At 38.4% G+C, this 23,105-nt stretch overlaps 1 protein-coding gene across 1 annotated transcript in view; it reads right to left on the bottom strand.

The window, feature by feature from the left end:
* Positions 1 to 6,095: 6,095 nt before the first annotated feature.
* Positions 6,096 to 23,105, bottom strand: part of LOC123640579 (ovochymase-1-like) — a 97,403-nt gene continuing 80,393 nt past the window's right edge. Inside the window, 6 exon segments of the mRNA XM_045555179.1 lie at positions 6,096 to 6,184; positions 6,750 to 6,884; positions 7,924 to 8,058; positions 13,976 to 14,083; positions 14,402 to 14,494; positions 14,796 to 14,952. Coding sequence (XP_045411135.1) covers positions 6,096 to 6,184; positions 6,750 to 6,884; positions 7,924 to 8,058; positions 13,976 to 14,083; positions 14,402 to 14,494; positions 14,796 to 14,952 — 717 coding nt within the window.

Raw genomic sequence — 23,105 nt, 5'->3', positions numbered from 1 at the left:
CTCGTAGACTCTGTAAGGGCCTTTAATATGAATGAGTTGGGAAAACATTGGATTACAAACAGGAGTGACATGATTTGAATGTAATTTTAAAATGATCACTCTGGCTGTTATGAGGAAAATAGACTAAAATAGACCTGTAACAGAAAGTTATGGTGGAAGCGTTGAGTAGTTGAATCCTAGATCTATTTTGTTCAAGGATCCACAGATTAACCATACTTAATGTGAAATGTTAAGGATGACCAAGTTCAATGGCTTGAGCAATTTAATCAGTAAAATGGAATTAACAGCTACTGAGATGGGGAAGATTGGTGAAGAAGAGTTTGAAGACAGAGAGATAGGAAATCAAGAATTCAATTTTGGTCATGTTAAATCTGAGCTGTTTATTAGATACACAGGTGGGAAGGAAGGCACTTGGATGTACAGTGCTAGCATTCAATAAAGAAGTCGGGACTGGAGATATAAATGTGGAAGTTCTCTGTGTATAGATGATATTTAAAGCTAGGATTGGCTGAGGTCACTTAGGAGCGAGGATAGGTAAAGAAGGAAAGAAAGTTAAGCACCAGGTCCTGAGACAACTGTCTGAATACCATCATGCAGTTCCCGGTAAATGCTCTTCTGTGAATCCAATCCCATTTCTAGAACAAGATATTTTTTCCTTCTTTTGTCTATTATAGCCTTAGGGTTAAAAAGGTTTATTCACTCATTGGAAAAAATTTCGACAATTTTAAAAAAATACTCATAATCTGAAGATGTTCAATTAAACATATTGATGTTTTCCTTTAGACTCGTATTTTACTCACTTTTTAAAAAAATTTACTTCATCCTGATTTTTCACATTCAATGTTACATGTAGGATTTTCCTGTTTTACAGAAAAATTATGTGCAAATATTTTATTTAATGGCCACATAACAATTTACCCTATGGATTTACTATAATTTTCTTAATCATGTCCCCATTTATTTTCATTTTTGGCCACTATAAATGATGCCAAATGAACTTCTAATGCATAATATCTTTGAACATATATATATTTTTAACAAGTATAGACACCAAGTAAGATATTATGAACTTAGTTTTGAAAAATATTTCTATAGAAAACATACTTTAAATTATAACTCAACATGAAAATACATGTTATATTTTATAAGTATAATCATTCTTCAAAATCTTTGTCAATTTACTAGGTAAATTTTTTTCTCATTTCTGTTTTAAAGGGGCCAAATATTTTTTTCTCATATGTATTTATTTGCCTATAATTTGCTCATTCAGGTCATTTGCCATTTTTAAAATTAGGGTATGTCATGGAAAACAGTGATTCTGAGTTGTATTTTGAAATTGGTTAGACTCTTATTTATTGTACTTATAATTTTTTAATGTTAGGAATTCTCTAATTCTACAAGAAATTACAGTGTTTTATACTTGTGTTAATTAGTGTAGATTAGGAAGGTCATAGTCAAGGATTAATTATCATAAGATTGACAATCCAAACCTGCTTCCTATGTCCAAACTTTTCTAAATTTAATTGATCACATATAGTATTTTTTGATAAATGCAGTTTCCTATAAAGCTCACGGTTTCAAGGTTTCAAGTCAAGGACCCTAGAACTTTTAAGCTTTCCACTACTGCAGGAAAATTCTGTCCTTTTTAGTAAGCAGAAGGCCAGAAGACCAACTTCACTGTGACAAAAAACAAAATAAGAGATTTAATTTAGGTTGTTTAGTAATGGAGTATGTAAATATTCACTAACCTTTCTTATCAAAAGAAGCTAATGGTTAGTCCTCCTGTGTTTTGTTTTCAAAAGCACTTGGGTCAATAGTTTATTATTCTCTTGAAAAGTAAGGCAAAAACAAAAGGCTAGTGGCCTCTCCTTTAAACTTTAAATTTAATCAAGGCTAAGTCAAAGATATCTGGGGCCTAAAAATTCTACAGATTTGAGCCTAATACTGATTTGTAAACACTTCCTATGTTAATTACTTTCAACAATTATCAGAATTGTTGAAAATCCCAAGTTTGTTATTTGTTTTTTTTCTGTTGATGCAGAAAAGTTTTTAACTGTGTAAGAACTTACTGATAATTTGTTTTCTTCTCTTGCTTTTATATGAGAAGGTCTTTCTCCATATATAGTTAATTATCAATTTTTTCTACTTGTAATGGCTTAAGAAAAATGCTTAACTCTTTCATCAGTTGTGTGATGTGATGAATTTTATATATTTCCTGAGTAGTAATGCCAAATTTACCACATATAATGGTCTTAAAATTTTCTAGAGTCCCTTCTAATTTCTTTCCACTCATGTGTTTTCCCTATACTAGTTTTAATTATCATTGTTTTAAAGAATGCTTTAATAGCTGACAGAGCAGTTCACCTTCCCATCTTGTCATTCTTTTCCCCAAACAATTTTTGGTTAGTCTTATTTATTTTACAGGATAAACTTTATAGTTTATAAAATAAACTTTATAGTTATTAACAATTTCTTCCTCATCCCTCCAAAAAAAAATCCCGTTGGGATTTTGTTAGAAAATACATTATATTTGTAAATTAATGTGGGTTGAATTGATATTATATCTTTCAGTTTGGAACATGATGCTTTTATCTATTCAAATCTTTGTTGGCACATGTCTCCATAAAGTTTTATAGTTTGCATAATAAACCTCACATTTCATTTTAGGATTATTCCTAGTTATATAATTTTGTTGCTAACTATAATTGAAATGATTTTTCCATTATATCTTCTAATTTTTACTGCTATGGTTTTAAGATTATGATTGCTGTATATTTAACTTATACCTATTTTTCTAATTTATATTAGAAACTCATGACATGTAATACATTTTAATATTAAGTTATCCTTATGTTTTTGGGATAAATCCTACTCGGTTCTTCTAAATATTCATTGAAAAATCTGTTGAACTCAACCATTGGCTTAACCCCACACAAAGTAGTACAGAGTATGCCACTCTGGCATGAAGATTATTTTGAACTGAAGGCAATTGGAGAATAAAAAAAGGAAGATACAAGAAAAAACTCTCTGCCCCTCCACCCCCAGGAAGGGCAGGACAATTCTTAGTCACAGAGACAGTCCTAGAATTTTATCAGCCCAGAGACAGCACTAGAGGAATCCACATAAAAAATCTTGCTAAATAATCCTTATTTTCTATTAGTTTCCCCTATATATTTGCCTTCCCACAATTTTTCACTCCTAGAAACTCAAATCCTTTTTCCTTGTCACTTCTCTCCAAATTTATTGTTCTTTTGTTAAGATGTTATATAAGCCCAAGTTCTAACCATCTCTGAGTTACTCACCACTGAGTATTTCCATGTAGATACATGATCATGATGCATGTGTTAATAAACTTGTTTTCCTGTTTTTAATCTGTCTTTTGTCAGTACAGTTTGCAGGATTCCTAGCCAATGGTCTAAGATGCTCTAAGAAAAAAAAAAAAGCAACTTCTCTATACCAACTAAAGGAAAAAACGATTTCCTCCACTACTACTATTGCTACTCTCAATACTTCTCTTCTGACACCAGATGTGTGGGATTTTCTCCTCACAATAACTTGTTTAGTTCTCTGGCATACAACAACTGGGTAGCCTACAATTCAATTCAATTCTGACACTATCTACTTGGGGTTAGAACAGATCGTGAAGGTTAAGGGCTCAGTCTCCCAAGACTGCCACCCTCCCATGCCCACTTCAGATGCCAATCACAGGTCCAAGTTGTCACCTGTGTTACTGACAGACCAGTTATAAATTGGAAGTTCCCACAATCTTCTTTCCAGGTTTGATAATTTACTAGAGTGGCTCACAGACTTCAGAAAAACACTTTACTTACATTTACCAATTTATTACAAAGGATATAACTCAGAATGGTCAAATGAATGACTTGATGCATAAGTCAACATATGGACAATGGGCACAAAGCTTCAGTGTTGTCTGGGTGCACCACCCTCCCAGTACCTCCAAGCGTTTGCCAACCAGAAGCTCTCCAAACCCTGTCCTTTTGGGTTTTCATGGGGGCTTCACTATATAGACATCATTGATCCCATCATTAGTCATTGGTGATTAAGTCAATCTCCAGCCCTTCTCTCTTCCCCAGAGGTTAGGCTGTAAGTTCTACCCTCTAATCACATGGTTGGCTCCTCTGGCAACCAGCCCTCCATCCTGAGGGGCTTTCCACAAGTCACCTCATTAACATAAACAAAGGTTTGGTTGAAGAGAGCTTGTTCAGAATCATGAAAGACACTCTTTTCTTATCACTTAGGCAATCACAAGGATTTTAGGAGCTCTGGCCATTGATAAAGACCAAATATGTATTTATTATGTGACAATATCACAGATGGATAGAGGGAAAAGAATTCTTTTCCTCTCCTATACCCCAGAGCTTATAAACCTTATTTAAAGAAATTTAAATTGAATCATCCAACTTTTTGGGGGAAGAAAATAGGAAATAGTACCTATGTTTTATGAATTAATTCTATGAAAAACAGGTATAGAGTTAATTAACATAAATTATAATTGACATTGCCAATGTACTTTTCCTTTCCCATCCGTTTCTTTATTTCTTTGTTCTTCCAACTTTTGTGAACTCTGACACCCGTAGGAGAGGCAATAGGGAAACAGTCTAATATTTTCTTTCAAAGCAGCACACTTTCAAGAACAGGTATCAGGACACATGTTTCTAATCCATTGTTTCTTACATATTGACTAACATGCATTCTCTTATTTAATTCTCACAATAACCTCATGAGGCAGTGCAAGGTAACAGGTGTTCTGTAAGGCAAGAATGGTAGAAGCATACATAATTTTCAAGGATACTGCATTCTCCCCATAGGAAACTATTGTTGATACTAAATTGGCTCAGGAACCCAAGAAAGCTCAGTGTTTATTAGCATTCCACGAAGTTGAAACAAAGATTGTTAGTGCTCTTACTTCTGAGATGGTAACATAAATCCAAAGAATAAAAAGAACAGTGGTTTAGCAATTGGCTGTTGTATCACCTATGAATAGGACCCTGCCTGCGTGTAGAGTGACATTGGTATCTGGCTCCCTCTTAGGGAGGCAAAGGCCAGCAAAAAGGCATACATTCTCTTTCTCTAGGTTGTTACCTTATTTCATTACACATTTGTTTCATTAAGTAAATTGGGAATTTATGGTACAAAGTATGTGTGAGTGATGGTGGGGTGTCTCTTATAAATAAAGAAATTGAGTCTCAGAAAACTTTCCCAAAGTCACTGAACTACCATGTGGTAGAAATGAGATATGGACCTAGAACTATCAGATTCCAGAACTCTGGACTGCTATGTCCCATCACGTCTGGAAATGTTGGTTGACCACTCAAAGCCCATTTCCATTTTCTTTCTCCCTAGTCCCCTTCCAGTCAGGTGTGGCCGTGTGACAACTCTGGCCAAAGAGATTTAAATCTGCCACAAAATTCTTGGAATACATGCTTGCTCTCTTGATAGGGACATTCCTCCCTACCCCTCTCTTTCCTTCTTCCTTCAATGTAATGATGAGAACTAAAATAATGATTATGCAATCACTAGGAAAAGGCCAAAAGAATCACAGTAACTTTTGTGCTGGCAGAGATGAATTGTTGAACTATTAAATAACTGCATCTGCATACCCCTGGATATCTCTCTTAATAAGTTTAAGTCAGTATAACCAGGTTTCTAGCTACTTCCTAATTGATAAACCCATTTAATACCTTTTCCTGTGATTATTTTGCCTGATTAATAGTACAGTCTCAATTTTTATGGGTTTATATTTGTCTAAAACTGCTTTATACATCATTTATTTTTTGTATTTCTGAGAAAATTTAATCTAGGTGTGATCCATGTGGGAAACACAGATGCATTTTATTGTTAACATAATCTGAGAGGATGTCACCTTAATTTTAAATCTAAGAAAATAATAACAGTAAGGCTATTTCAACATCACATAAGAAGACCCTAGTTGATGTCATGTGTAAGCCACATACTGGATATAAAACAATCTAAAAATGTTTCATAAAAGAATATCAGTAGCTTAGTTCTCCGTGGGAAATTAGTTACCTATTTTTGCCTGGTCCAAATCCTTCAGAAACCCACCGGTGACTATGTCAGGCTAAGGTTCTTAGCTCCGTCTGGAAGTGGATAACATAAAGGCGAATGATGTGATTTAAAGGGGCTACTAACCCTCATTGGCAATGATGGCATAGATGAGAGAAAGAAATTATTTCTAAACAGAATACACTTATTTACTCAGAATTCAATGCATCAATTTTATTGCCTCTCAGTGAGCCTTAGTTTTTATGCCTGGGTGAGAGAAAGATTTCTACTTTAAATAATACCAATTAATAATATTCTCTAATACTTTATTTGCCAAAAGTTACAGTTAAGTTCACACATTATGGTGAATGGTTGGTCCATCATGTGTATTGTTCTAAATCCTGATTGGTAATCTATAAGAGTTGAAGGACCTAAATGTGCCAGAATTTGCCCCAAATTCTCCAAAATCTCTTTCATAGAGATTTGACTTTCTACTTTGCCTAATAAATTGGTCTCTTTTGTTGATAAAGTACAATTTACCAACAGGAATGTTCTTACATTGTTTTCTTTCCATATTAAAAGCCATAGATCCAGGGTTACCTAAGAGTCTATTTTTTAAGGAGAAGAAGATGGAGAGTAATGCTTTAAGCAAATACCAAGTATTGATGTTAGTCAACTGATTTTTCACATGCTTCATTCATCGTCATAAACATGCCTCCCTTATCTTACAGTGGCTCCATGAGAATATCTTGGGATCTGTATGACTTTGGCTGGTTTGGTCAGAAGAGCATCCTCAAAAGTGACCACATGCTCTTGGTTTGAACTCTGGGAAGGTCTGGTTATTTTACTGTCCTTTGGACCTAGAAGAAAAGGAAGCAGATGGAATGAGATAAAATTAATTTTAAACAGGCTTATAATATGCCTTTTCAGATGAAGGTAATCAACTCTCCTCCCTAATTGTCTTATGGAAAAAAGTAATTATCAGGATGTGTTGGTTTCACTGAAAACTCTTCCCACCTTAAATATTCAAAGATACAGGAAAAAGCACATCCCTCAGAATTATCTTTGACATAGCCTAGGGTCTATAGAAGATTATGTGGAAAACTATAGATAATGCCTGTTAACTGCCCAATTCCACCTAAAAGCAATTATTTTTTTACTCCTTCCCCTTCCCTGTGCACCATGCCTGAAAACAATATTCTTAATATAGTTCCTCAAGAGAAAATTTTCATATGATAAGAATTCTTTTATTTATTACTTTTTCTTGTTTAACAAATGTACAGTATATACAGGTCTGGAAAAATATATCCTCTGCAATGCTTTTTGGTGCCAAGAAGGGAAATTAACTTTCAGTTGTCTACATTAATCAAGAATCAAAAAGCCTTACTAATTACATGTTCTAAAGTGCAATCTTACAACTCTGAATTGCATAGTTTACATTTATAGTGCTGGCATCTAATCTGTGCAGTTTGTTTTCAAAATTTAATCTTTTGTTATTACATTACTACAAAGAAAATTGTGATACAGAGACAAATTGTCCAGAGCTGATCACTCAGCTAAGATTTAGACCCAAATCTGATCCAAAAGAATTACAGCAGGAGAAAAGGTTCTCTCTGGTCTAAAATCACAATCACAGTAACAATAAAAAAGTTATCTCATAACCAACCTATCTTAGCCATGTGGAGAAATCATAAGTCAAATCAATCAATATATCCACTGAGCAGTTTTTTTCCTTTTGGAACTGATCAAATCTTAGATGACTTAAATAGACTTTCCTCTCAAACATAAATTAATTTTTTCACAGAAACAATTTCTTACACAAAATGCTGTATAAGTTTTGAAATACTCCTAAAAAAAGTGACATTGATTTTTTTAACTTTTATATGTTTATAAAATGACCAAACATATCTTGGACTTTGAAGACAATATAGCTTATGCCAAAAGCACCTTGTACAAGGGAATGAAATGTCATCCTCACCAGTGGTCCAGAGCTCATGAAAATCATCAGGTAAACCCTTCTCCCACATAATTTACCTATTTTTTTTTTTAAATCAATTCTAGTAAAAAAAAAAAAAAGAACACAAATTTTAGAGCAGTTTTTATATGTAGGCAGTTTAACCTACAAGGTAGGAATTTACTCCATTCTGCAAAATGAGGACACAGGGTTCCAGAACTCAAGTAACTCACTCAAAGTCACAGACTGGTGTTGGGGGATGGGGGCTGAGGGTTAGGGGGAAGCTAGGATCTCAGCTCAGGTCCATGAATCCAAAACTTATCAAAGTTTACTATGTTAACAGTGCTACCTTGAAGGACACTAGGTAATAAATTATTTTATCTTTAAAATGGCACTGATATGCCATTTTCTCCTAGAAAAGTAACCTACTTATTAAAAACATCTCAACACAAAGAACCGCAATACAAAACTTTCTACTTGAAAATTTATTCTTTTCCTACAGTCAATCTTCTATTGAATGCTTTGAGAACCTAAATCAAAGATGGAAGGGAAAATTATAACCATAATTCTAAATGATTCAGAAGGTTGATTAACAAGGTGTGGAAAGAATCTGTGAGTTTCTTAAAATAAAACTCACCCACATTAAGAATAATTCAGTATCATTTTGTAACATTTATTTGAATGTCACCTACTCAGAAAGACATTTGCTGATCATACTACACACAACTATGAGGCACATACATCCCAGAATTTTTTTTCCCCTTCCCACTTCATTTTTTCCTCCTTAGTTCATCTAAGATATCATATATTTTATCTTATCATCTGTCCTCTCCTTTATAAGCTTGATAAAGGCAGGGATTTTTGTCTGTCTTGTTCACTACTAGATCTCCAGAACCAAGAAGGCCCAGTCCCTGGCCCAGAGCATGTACTCCACAAATCCTTGCAAGGAGAGAGGGAGGAAGGGGGAGGATATGCCAAAGGAAAAGAAGAAAAAGAATTTAGTTGGCATATCAGGGCAACTGATGTTGAAATACTGTTTGTAGAATGATCAAACATTTATTTGCAGCAAGTAGAGATAAATGCAACTCTTGAAAGAATGGCTAGCTTTCACAGGGAGAAACACAGCATTTACAGTATAGAAGAATACTATGCAACTTGAGTAATGGGTAATATTTCCATTACAGTCTTATAGTTCTGCCAGCTATAATCTAAAGAGTCAGAACAATTCCACAAGGTTCAAGCTGACAATTTCAAATCAAGGAAATGCTAGTCTGGAAAATTATAGGTGTTTCTCAGTTAATCTACAATAAAGTCAAGCATCGTTTTCAGTAGGGAATAATGATAAAGGTAAGTTTCCCCAGAAAATGTCTCTCTCTATATATGAATCTAGTATATCATAAAGATAGTTATAAATTGGGAAGAAAAAAATCATTTTTTAAAAATGAAACAGGTAGAGTCACTTTACCATATGAGACAATACATTTCAGCAGGGTTAAAGAGGTAGTTTTTTTAAATTATAAAAAAGATTGTTCTGACCTCAGAACGGAGAATGAATGTTCAAGCATGAAAACAATGAGATGAATCAAAGACATGTATGGATAGATCTAAACAAATAAATTTAAAAATTTTTACATCAACGTATATTAATAATAAAACCTAAAGCAAATGACATTAAGAATAAATGCTTAGGAAGATGGTTGACTAGAGACATTGTTTGTTGGATCATCCCAGCTAGAAAGTAGTATATTGCACTGAGAAGAGCAGAGACCAGTTACAGCCCAGCTGTGGATTATAGGGAGAGACAACAGAGACATCTGGGGACTTAAGCAGGAAAAATGGCGAAGCTGAGAAAGAAGAAGATAGAGAGGAGAAGACAGCAGCGCAGGCCAAACAGAGAGAGGCTCAGATCCCAGTGAAAGGGTAAGGGACGCTTCCCCTCCCCCACCTAGGTACCTTTGGTAAAAAGCGGGACACAAAACATACTGAAGGTACTTCTACCCTCCATGAGCCCAGGCATGGTGGCTAAATAGGAATAGAAGGTGGCTAAATAGGAACCAGCAAACCCCAGAAGTTTGGATGTTAAATAGGGACACTCCACAGCAGAGTGCCAGGAGAGACCAGACTGCTGGCTGTCTTACAACTAGACACTTCCTCCTCTGTACCTCCTCCAATCATGGTATCAGACAAAGTAATTTCACCTTGGGTCAGCTGGTAGCCACAGCCCCTCACCACCCACTGCATCCATGAGAATACTCTGACCAAAAAGCACATGAACGGCTACTCCTCTATGGCAGGTGTGGGTTCCCGACTGAACCTGCCACTGAAATCAGGGCCACTGCCACCATTAGCAAGCTTCCTGCCCACCAGCATTTCACAGGATCATGCTCTGGCAGCTTAGAATGGTGGGATGGACCTGGTGCCCCCTGGACACGGGAGTTGTACAGGGAGTTGCAGGGGAGAGGTCTTGGTCCCAGACTCAGGTGCTGAGGAAGCCCTTATTGGACATATCCAACAGGAAAGTGTGGAGGGGCACTGAGGAACAGAGATCTGTGAGCACGCCAATCCTTCACCCCCACTGGAGAACTACCATATTGGATAGGGGTGCAGCATTTGGAGTGAATTAGCCTGGCCCTTTGTTCCAATGACAACTGAATGCCCCAGGAGTGCTGGCTGAAAGGGAGCAGTGGTCCCTCCCCCATTCATTACAATAGGGAGTGCAGCTTGAGCCAAGAAACTCATCAATGGCCACTTCTCTCCAGAAGGAGCATACCCCTGGCAGAGGCACCTGCAGACAGAGAGACCTACCTTTCTCCCCTTGGGGTCTTGCAGTTAGTTAAACAGGCATGCTCAGCTGGGGAGCCCCCTATCTGCCAGTGCCCCACACAGACTCACGCTAATGGGTCAGACACATGGATTGAGGGGTAGTTCCAGGGCTGGTCTTGGGCAGTGAGGGAACCCACATGGACTATTCTGACTGGAGAATGCTGTGGAGTTTCAGGGAGCAAATAGACAGAGTGCTCACCCCACCCCACAGAGAAACTGTGCTAGTGGACAAGGGCAGAAAGAGCCTGGTCCTTAGCACTCAAGTGATTAGGCCCCTCCCTAGGGAACAGCTGTCTTGCCTTGGAGAGATTGCCCTGAACTCCATACCAGTGGCTCCCCCTAGTAGCCAGATAAGAAACTGCTGAGCCTTGCTGAGGCTTTGCAAAGGCTCATAGGCTCTCGCCATCCAGCCACAATTTGTAACAACCTGGATGGAACTGGAGACCATTCTTCTAAGTGAAATATCACAAGAATGGAAAAACAAACACCACATGTACTCACTTGGAACTAATCGGTTAACACTCATGTGTTAACAGAAATCAATCAGGTGGGTGGAGGGAGGAGGAGATGGGTAAATGCAAACCTAACAGATACAATGCACACTATCTGGATGATGGGCACACTTGTAACTTTTATTCAAATTGTACAAAAGCAATTCATGTAACCAAAATGTTTGTACCCCCCTTAATATTCTGAAATTAAAAATAATAAAATATGAAGTTATAATCACAAAGACATTAGAAGAGATAGCATCAGATCAAAGTTAAGGGTCATTAAACCTTATGTGAAGCAGAAAGTATCACATGTGACGAAAGGTACACATCTCCCTTTGAGAATATGTATTCATTCATTTCACAAACATTTAGAAATTTAAAAAATAAATACTTACAACTTACGACAAAGGAAAAATATCTTTGTTTATAAACCAGAAGAATAAATCAATAAAAATAATAGTCAAAATTTTTAAATGGACAAAAGGTAATGCCAATTAATTAAAAAAAATAAGAGCTGGGCATAGTCGCATGTATGCCTGTAGTCCCAGCTATTCGGGAGGCTGAGGCAGGAGGGTCTCTTGAGTCCAGGAGTTCAAGGCCAGGCTGGGTAACATAGTGAGAGACCCCCATCTCAAACTAGCAAACTTACTTTACCCCCATTAATGATAAAAGAAAAAAAAGTAAAACTGCCTATCAAATTGACATCTTAGGTTCTGGGCATGGTTAAAGAGGACTCTATGCACTGCTAATGGCAGTGAAAACTGAGTTAGCCTTTCTGAAGAGTGATTTAGCAAAATTTTATACAAATAAAAAAAATATCAAAAAAACCCTCAAGTTCTGAGTCCCTAGGCATTGTCCTCATTTGGAAGTATACAGAGGGGAATGTATACAGAAGGTGTCTCTCATAGGGCTTTATTTTAGTCAGGTAAATGAAGATGATTTCAGGTAGAAACCAAGGCTACCAATGAAACAGCCATCATAATAGACAATGACTGTGAAAGAGATGGATCATGCTATTATACTTTAGACTGAGAAAACCTTCCTTAGGAGTGACCATTCCCCCATTCACTTATTTGTTAAGTGTTTTCTACGTGTCGGGCACTGTTCTAGGCCCTGGGCCTTCTTGAGTAAAGAGACAAAAGTTCCAGCCCCCGTGAAGCCCACATTCAATAGGCAAGATACAGACAAACCATACTCATGAAAACAAAAATCATAATGTGTACAGTGAGTGCTCTAAGAGTAGGGGGCTGAGAAGTATGGAGGCAGGGAAGAGGCAACTTGTATCAGTTTCATTACGAAGTTAACATTCTATTCTGGGTGTGGTGGCTCACACCTATAATCCTAGCACTTTGGGAGGCAGGAGGATTGTTTGAGGCCAGGAATTCAAGACCCCATCTCTACCAAAAAGTAGTAAAAATAAGCCAGGCATGGTGGCACAAGCATGTAGTCCCAGCTACTTGGGAGGCTGAGGCAAGAGGATCACTTGATCCCAGGAGTTTGAGGTTGCAGTGAGCTCTGATGACGCCACTTCACTCTAGCCCAGGCAACAGAGCGATACTCTATCTCAAAAAGAAAAACAAAAAAGTAAAAGAAAAGCTAACATTCTAGTTAAGAATCCAGGGAGCTGAGGGACAAGGATGAGATGGAGCTCTTCAACTGTTGGGAGTAGACAAGCAATGGCCCTGAGGTTGGAAAGAGAAGTACCAGGAGCCTGTGAGCTAGAGAAGGAGGTGAGAAGCCTTCCAGGGAGGTTGAATTTTATTCCAGCTGCAAGGAGAAGCCCTAGAGCAGTTTTAATCAATGGGGGCAAAGGAGGTGATCTGATTATTGGGGGAAATGTGCCAAGTGGATAGGCTGGTTAATAGTTTTTTCTGTGATCTAAATGAAATTGTACTTAGAAAGAAAGATTCTTTAAACAACTGTTTATGCCTTCTAACACCACAATTTAATCTCTCAGAATTTATCCAAAGAAAACAACCTCACCCTCAAAGCAGTTTTCTTGGCCTCTATCATATGTACTTCAGAATCAAGCATGAGCATGTACTACACATGCTCTCACCATGACATATACCGACTCATTTTCTTTCCAGGTTTGCCCCATTAACCAAATTATTTCTATCACTTTCCTACCTCCCACTTTACAGAGAGCCAAAAAGCTCTCATTACACCTATCCAAACAGAAGGTGGCAAGTTTGTGTTGTTGCACAAAACCAGGTTTGCCTGTGCATGAAATGAAAAATGAGGGCTGCCATACTTGTAGCAAATCTTTTTAATCCTACCACTTTTAAAGCCTTTAATGTAGTTTGCTTTACTTTTTTCATTCATTTCCCTCCCCCATTCCTACTCTATTTTTAACCATCTTCCAACCTCTTCCTCTTCTATACTATATGCTCTTCTAGCACCCTGGTGTGGTTCAGGTATGTTTGAAGAAGGTGGACCCATCTGTCCTGCCCCCTCCCTTCCAAATACACACACACACACACATTCTTTCTCCCTCTATCTTTAGTATATCTGCTTTGTGGATCCAAATTTTGCAAATACTAAGGGTACACAGGGATAGAAAGACATGCCTATTACATGAATCAACATTTTGGTGGTATTATTACCAAGTCACTCTTGATCATAAGCTGCCTACACAGAAAGGCTCCTAGCACAAAGTTTACATGCCAGGACAGATTACCTGCCATCCTTCTCCCACTGTGGCTTTCTTCATAAATGGTCAGAACTGAGTTGATACTGATGCTAGTCTTAGTCATGTCATACCCATAGTCTTTACTTAGCAAGACACCTGAATGTTGAAGGACATTTGTTCAGGTAGGAGTTAATAGCTCAGAGTTGAAAACAATTCTATGGACTTCTCCAATATTCAAACACTTGTTCACAATCACAAGATTTTCTTTTTACCTAAAACATCTGTACCTATAGTGTAGAAAAGATGCTGAGACAATTGCGATAACTACTCTCCTCACTTTCAGCATAAGCTACCAACCAGAAGGAAAACACAGAGTTCACAGCGTTTCAAAGAAAATGAGTGAACCCACATATACAGTGCTTTTTGCTAAATTCTTGCTGAATATATTATTGGGATAATGTGAACATTTATTACCTGGCCCAGATGCACTGTCTGCTGAAGGTGTGAGTGGTGGTAATTGTGGTTCTAAGGTTTTGCTTTTATTTTTTGTCTGAAGTGAAGCAGGACCTATATTTGGGAAGAACATGTTAAAAACAAAGATGAAAGCCTGAGGACAAAATGTAGTCTATACCAAAGCAGCACTGTCAAATCCAGGATTAAGGCAGCCTCAGGAAAAATTGGTTTTATCCTAACTCTGCCCAAGGAAGAACTTATACTTATAGAGCCTTGCATTTTAATGTGTTTAGAAACTAAGTGAAATTCTACTCTATGATTTTCTTTTATAATGCTCATTTGCATCGTACTCACTGCTCCCAAACCCACTCTAAAGAAAGAGGCACTGTTTTCATAATATTTGAAAACAACTTACCTTTGATGTTGGATTGGATCCAGTCCAAGAAGACCCTCACCCTGGCAAATACACCTGGCTTCCATGGCAGGACACAGCCAGTTCCCCAGCTGACAATGCCATACAGGACAAAGGGACCACTTTCACGTCTACATACCAATGGACCACCAGAGTCTCCCTGAAACAAGAAAACATGTTCTAGAAACTTGCTTTAATTTAAACCTCCTGCATTCAAATGTTGGAAAGGAATGACCAATAATTTATTTATAAAGTGCTTAATTTAGATATTTGTTCTTTGTCAATCTGTATACTTTAGATATTAATATTAACTGTATATTCACTTTTTCACAAAATGGAACAAAATTTAAGGACAATCAGGTAGTAATTTGATTCCAGGGTTAAGTGAAAACCTACTTCACATAATAACAAGTCTTCCCAGCTCCATCAGAGGGGATCCTTCTTTAAATGATATCATCAGTTAGTGAAACTGCAACATTTAAGATTTCAAGCTATATCTTTTTAAAATCAAAATTTAATCAGAAAACTGCACAGTGGCTCAAACTGATCCAACTTAAGAAATGGGCTACCTGTCCCATTAAGATAATTGAGTTAGGATCAGTCGGTGCCAGCCTCTGTAGTGTTTTCCCTATCACTGGACACTCTTAACACAATCTATTCAGATCAACCCAAAAGTAGAATTACGACATATGCAGAGAAAGTAGAAGAGAATGTTGGGGGTAGGGTGAAGAAAAAAAATTAAAGACTGTCTAATAGCTATTAAAATGCATTTGTTCTAATTCTAGCATTATAATTTTATTCAGCTTACCTAAAGATTTCAAAGTTACAGAATTTCAGAGATTATAAGGACTGAACTAATCACTAGGTTATCAGATGCAGAAACTTACCCTTAGAGAAATGTGATCTGTCCCATTTATCTGAGCCCACATCACCTGCCAGAGTCCAGCTCTTCCCTCTCCAGCAGGTTGATAAGTGTGCATTAATGGAGCCACCTCGGACAGCTCTAGTATCTGGCTTACACAATTGCAGCACTCAAGACTCATAGACATTTGACTTATTATTTTTGCAATCTTAGATATTGCTATCTTGGTCATAATTAGAGTGAACACAGTTTAAAAGGCAAAAATACTACCCAACAGCATCATGGGCTCATATAGAGAGATGGTTCTCTCAATTTTCCTCAAAATACTTGCTTTGCTTAAATTAACAAATTATAAGTAGAAGAGGAGATTTTGAAGCAAACAGTGATTTTTTTATTTGTATAAATTTAAGGGGTACCAGTGCAGTTTTGTTATACAGATATACTGCATCATGGTGAAGTCTAGACTTTTAGTGTAACCTTCACTTGAATTATGCACATTGTATCCATTAAGTAATTTCTCATCACTTGCCCCTTCCCATCGTCCCCCTCCTCCGAATCTCCAACGTCTATTATTCCACATTCCATGTCCATGTGTACACATTACTGAGCTCACACTTATAAGTGAGAACATGTGGTATTTGACATTCTGTGTCTAAGTTGTTTCACCTAAGATAATGGCCTCCAGTTCCATCCGTGTTGCTGCAAGATACATTCCATTCTTTTCCACTGCTGAATAGTATTCCATTGTATATATACACCACATTTTCTTCATTCATCTGTTGACGAATATGTAGGTTGATTCCATATCTTTGCTATCGTGAACAGTGCTGAGATTGACATACGAGTGCATTAAGGGCCCAAAATACGTACGTCACACATATTCATCTGTTGGTTAGGACTAACGTCTTACAGGTCTCCTCATGGTTAAGTATGACAATCGATGCACTTGTTTACATGTATTTCTACTTCCATTATGTGCTCTTTGTACCCCAAGAGACCTAGTACAACACTTGGCACATAATAGATGCTTAAGAAATGTTTGCTTAATTTATAGTGAAGTGCTCTAAATTAGATGTATCAAAAACAAGCCTTAAAGCATATGATTTTCATTTTTTAAGGCAGTCTTTCCAATTTTCAATCAGGTCTTTTAGGGGATAGACACAAACGTATTTAGGACCAAACTAAATCCTTTGTCTTCCTATAAAATAAATTAAGCTGATGGTACATACCTGAGATATCTATTTTATATTAAGAATTTCACAGATTGGGAATAAAGAGATAGAGTCCCTAGTCTTTAAAGTAGAAAAATTAACATTTCTCTGGGCCTAATTTTTTTCACATAAAGATTATACTTAAGACCCCCTTCTGGTCTGAAAATGGTTTGATGTGTCCAGTCAGGTTTTTTTTTTTTTATCTTAAATCATTCATTCTTTCAGTTATCAACACATAGACAATACATAATTTTTCAGGCAATTACAAATATTCGATGATACAGGGAACCTGTCTAATTTCTTTTATTGCTGGTATCTATCCTAGGATCTAGCACATGGTAAATAATATTCAATAAAGAAATGAACATCTTTTATTTAATAAAATTATCTGGTGCTACTGTGAGCCAGACATACTGAACAAGACAGAGTATAAACAAATAAGATGGCGATAGTAGCTATAAAGGAAATGGAGTGAACGGTAGAAAATAAAGGCAGGTAAACGTGTGTGCTTACATGTACACGCACATGTATGCAGTTTCAACATCTGAGCTGATACATGAAGGAGGAGGAGGAGACAGATTTTCAATAACCTGGAGGGACGGCATTTTATGCAAAAAAATGTATCTGGGTTAAGGCCCTAGGACAGAGAAGACGTGGCAGGTTGGGAGGTTAGAAGGCAATCCATGTGGCTGAAACATAGTAAGTAAGGAGGAGAAAAGTATGAAATAGATGGAAAAAGTTAGCAGGATAGGACATACGTCACTGTGAGGATAGACATCTATCGCTTTGTAGGTCAAAGAACTTCGAATTAAAAAAATCTAAAATTGAAAATCCACTGTGCAAAGAACAGGATTCCACGTTGCATATCTGAAACCCCTATGTGTCCACACTCCAACATTGTCATTTTTACCTTCGTGGATGAGAAATTATACTAGCAGGTCCATCACTTTGAGCATACACAGGAGAATACAAATCAATTCCCTGATAGAAAAAGTCCATTTTATCAAAGCAAGTTTCTAAAGTCACCCTTTCAGTAATTCAGTGATCTTTGTAAAAGAGAGCTAAATATATTTATTGGAATCTACTCTCTTACTTTCTTCCCACATATTGGCAGTATTCAGTCATGCTGCTGCCAAAGTGATAGCTGTACACAGGTGAAATAAGTGCGAACCGAGATAATGGTATTTGGGCCACATATGACATGGACTCCTCTAAACTCCGCTCTGGTTCTTCTGCTCCTTTGACACAAAAAAAGATTGTCCCATAACGTTAGATGCTGTCAAATATAATAAAGACAACAAACCCTCTTGCCATTTCCTTGATTCAAAGCAGAAAGAAAAACCATCCCTGAAATTCTACAATAAACTAAGGGAGACATAATGGTTACTTCAAAAGTGTCAGGCTAAAATCTGAAACAGGATCAGCACTTCCACGTCTTACACAAGTGTGCACTTCTCATCTCTGGATATAATCAAATCAAACCCAGGACTGACAGAGGCCCTGCACCTACAGCCCACACAGAAATCTCAACTACAAGGGAGGATTCTTATGCTAATGGGTGAAAGTTGCTCCAGTTCTGACAATATTGGTTTAACGATGCTGCCATAATACTTAAAAGACTGACTTCCTCAAAGCCTCAAGTAGCAAGCATTGGAATGCCAAGGTAGCCGGGCCACAGCATAGTATTGTCTGCAAAACCACCTTAGGTTTAGGGATGCAGAGACCAACCTTATCACCATTATGGTGAATAGTGCCATAAAAAATGGCAAATAATTCTCCACCTAGTGGTTATTCCAAAAGGTCTGCCACACACCGCTTGGAAAAATCCAGTTACCGGGGCCTAGCCTTAGATTGGTTTAGAGAACCCGTCGCAATTCCCAGCGGATGAATCAAATGATTCTGAAAGGAACGGTGAAAAGTGCAGATCCTGTGTCAGTCTTTCGACTGAAACAGGATCCGCACTATTCACCTCTCCTACAAAGGCGCACTTCTCATGTCTGGTGCTAGTCCAACAAACCCAGGACTGACAGAGGCCCTGCACTTGCCACCCCAGAAAAATATCTCATCTCCAAAGAATGATTCTTATGGTAATGGTTGAAAAGGGCTCCCATTCTTGAAATAGTGGGGAAAGGATGGTGAAATAATACTGAAAACAATCCTATTTTCAAAGGCTCTGGTGCCAGGAATGGGAAATACCAAGTTACCTGGGCCACAGTAGAGTTTTCTCTGCGAAAAGCATCATAGGCTTAAGAATGCAGAGACCAACCTTATCAATATTACCGTGGAAAATGTAAAGGAAATGGCACATAATTTCCAACATACTGGTTATTTCAAAAGTGTCAGGATGAAATCTGAAGCACGATCCACACTTTTCCCATCTCCCACAAATATGCACTTACCAACTCTGGAGGGAAACAAATCAAACCCAGGGCTGACAGAAGCCCCGCACTTACACCCCACACAGAAATCTCAACTACCCGGAATGATTCTTATGCTAATGCGTGAAACCAGCTCTGATTCTGAAAATGATGGTGAAACCACAGTGGGATAATACTAAACAGAACACTTTCTTTATAGTCTCTACTACCAACTATTGGAAATGCCAAGTATGCTGGGCCTCAGCATGGTTTTGTCTGTGAAAATTATCCTATGCCTGAGGATGCAGAGACCAACCTTAGGACAATTATGGTGAAAAGTGCTAAGGAAAAATACCAAATAGTTCTCAACCTAGTGGTTATTTCAAAACTAGTGCCAAACACCTCTTCTAGCTTTCCATTGATCTAGAGAAGGAATCATCATTCCTAGCTGATGAATCAAATGATTCTGAAAGGAACGGTGAAAAGTACGGATCCTGTTTAAGAAGACTGAAACAGGATCCGCACTATTCATCTCTCACACAAAGGCGACTTCTGACGTCTGGCGCTAGTCCAAGAAACGCAGGACTGACAGAGGCCCTGCACTTGCCACGCCAGGAAAATATCTCATCTCCAAAGAAGGATTCTTACGCTACTGGTTGAAAAGCGCGCCCGTTCTTGAAACAGTGGGGAAAAAATGGGGAAATAATCGTGAAAACAATTGTATATTCAAGGGCTCTGGTGCCAGGGATGGGAAATACCAAGTTACCTGGGCTTCAACAGAGTTTTCTCTGCGAAAAACATCAAGGGTTAAGGATGTAGAGACCAACCTTATCACTATTACGGTGCAAAACGCTATGGAAACAGCACATAATTTCCAACATACTGGTTATTTCAAAAGTGTCAGGATGAAATCTGGAGCAGGATCCACACTTTTCCCATCTCACGCAAATATGCACTTACCAATTCTGCAGGTAAACAAATCAAACCCAGCGCTGACAGAAGGCCCGCACTTACACCCCACTCAGCAATCTCAACTACCAGGAAGGATTCTTATGCTAATGCGTGAAACCAGCTCTGGTTCTGAAAATGATGGTGAAAACACAGGGGAATAAGACTGAAATGAACACTTTCTTGATAGTCTCTAGTACCACCAATTGGAAATGCCAAGTTTACTGGGCCTCAGCATGCTTTTGTCTGTGAAAACTATGGTATGCTTATGGATGCAGAGACCAACATTAGGAAAATTATGGTGAAAGGTGCTATGGAAAAATACCAAATAGTTCTCAACCTAGCAGTTATTTCAAAAGTTGTGCCACACACTTCTTGGAAAGATCGAGTTACTTTGGCCTAGCCTTCGACTGGTATGGAGAAGGAATCACCATTCCTAGATGATGAAAAAAAATCATTCTGAAAGCAACGGTGAAAAGTGCGGTTCCTGATTCAGAAGACTGAAATAGTATCCGCACTATTCACCTCTCCCACAAAGGCGCACTTCTCATGTCTGGCGCTAGTCCAACCTACAAAGGATTGACAGAGGCCCTGCACTTGCCACCCCAGAAAAATATCTCATCTCCCAAGAAGGATTCTTACGCTAACGGTTGAAAAGGGCTCCCGTTCTTGAAACGGTGGTGAAAGCATGGTGAAATAATACTGAAAACAATCCTATCTTCCAAGGCTCCGGTGCCAGGTATAGGAAATACCAAGTTACCTGGGCCTCAACAGAGGTTTCTTTGCTCAAAGCATCATAGGCTTCAGGATGCAGAGACCGACCTCATGAATATTATGGTGCAAAACGCTATGGAAATGGCAAATAATTACCAACATACTGGTGATTTCAAAAGGGTCAGGAGGAAATATGAGGCACAATCCACACTTTTCCCATCTCATGCAAATATGCACTTACCAACTCTGGAGGTAAACCAATCAAAGGCAGGGTTGACAGAAGCCACGCATTTACAACCCACCCAGAAATCTCAACTGCCAGGCAGGATTCTTATGCTAATGCGAGAAACCCGCTCCGGTTCTGAAAATCATGGTGAAACCACAGTGGAATAATACTTAAAAGAAGACTTTCTTTGTAGTCTCTAGGACCAACTCTTGGAAATGCCAAGTTTACTGGGCCTCAGCCTGCTTTCGGCTGGGAAAACGCTCGTATGCTTAAGGATGCAGAGACCAACCTTATGACAATTATGGTGAAAAGTGCTACGGAAAAATACGAAATAGTTCTCCACCTAGCGGTTCTTTCAAAAGTTGTGCCACACACCTCTTGGAAAGATCGAGTTACTTTGGCCCAGCCTTCGATTGGTCTGCAGAAGGAATCGCCGTTCCTAGCTTATGAATCAAATGATTCTGAAAGGAACGGTGTAAAGTGCGAATCCTGTTTAAGTCTTTAGACTGAAACAGGATCCGCACTATTCACCTCTCCGACAAAGGCGCACTTCCAATGTCTGGCGCTAGTCCAACAAACCCAGGACTGACAGAGGCCCTGCACTTGCCACCCCAGAAAAATATCTCATCTCCAAAGAAGCATTCTTACGCTAACGGTTGAAAACGGTTCCAGTTCTTATAACAGTGTTGAAAGAATTGTGAGATAATATTGAAAATAATCTTATCTTCCAAGGCTCCCGTGCCACGTATGGGAAATACCAAGTTACCTGGGCCTCAGCAGAGGTTTCTCTGCTCAAAGCATCCTACGCTTCAGGATGCAGAGACTGACTTCATGACTATTACGGTGTAAAACACTATGGAAATGGCAAATAATTACCAACATACCGGTGATTTAATAAGGGTCAGGAGGAAATCTGAAGCATGATCCACACGTTTGCCATCTCACAAAAATATGCACTTACCAACTCTGGAGGTAAACAAATCAAAGGCAGGGTTGACAGAAGCCCCTCACGTACACCCCACCCAGAAATCTCAACTACCAGGGAGGATTCTTATGCTAATGGTAGAAACCTGCTCGGGTTCTGAAAATCATGGTGAATCCACAGTGGAATAATACTTAAAAGAACACTTTCTTTGTAGTCTCTAGGACCAACTCTTGGAAATGCCAAGTTTACTGGGCCTCAGCCTGCTTTCGTCTGTGAAAAAGCTCGTATGCTTAAGGATGCGGAGACCAACCTTATGACAATTACGGTGAAAAGTGCTACGGAAAAATACCAAATAGTTCTCCACCTAGCGGTTCTCTCAAAAGTTGTGCCACACACCTCTTCGAAAGATGGAGTTCCTTTGGCCTAGCCTTCGAATGGTCTGGAGAAGGAATCGCTGTTCCTAGCTGATGAATCAAATGGTTCTGAAAGGAATGGTGCAAAGTGCATATCCTGTTTCAGTCTTTAGACTGAAACAGGATCTGCACTATTCACCTTTCCCACAAAGGCGCACTTCTCATGTCTGGCGCTAGTCCAACAAACCCAGGACTGACAGAGGCTCTGCACTTGCCACCCCAGAAAAACATCTCATCACCAAAGAAGCATTCTTACGGTAATGAGGAAAAGGGTTCCCGTTCTTGAAACAGAGGTGAAAGGATGGTGAAATAATACTGAAAACAATCCTATCTTCCAAAGCTCCGGTGCCAGGTATGGAAAATACCAAGGTACCTGCGCCTGAGGAAAGGTTTCTCAGCGAAAAGCATCATAGGCTTCAGGATGCAGAGACTGACCTCATGACTATTACGGTGCAAAACGATATGGAAATGGCAAATAATTACCAACATACCGGTCATTTCAAAAGGTCTGGACGAAATCTGAAGCACGATCCACACTTTTCCCATCTCACGCAAATCTGCACTCACGAACTCTGGAGGTAAAGAAATCAAAGGCAGGGCTAACAGAAGCCCCACACTCACACCCCACCCAGAAATCTCAACTACCGGGCAGGATTC

The sequence above is a fragment of the Lemur catta genome, chromosome 6, assembly GCF_020740605.2.
Source record: "Lemur catta isolate mLemCat1 chromosome 6, mLemCat1.pri, whole genome shotgun sequence".
Lineage (NCBI taxonomy): Eukaryota > Metazoa > Chordata > Mammalia > Primates > Lemuridae > Lemur > Lemur catta.
This window is presented reverse-complemented; position numbering and strand designations above follow the sequence as displayed.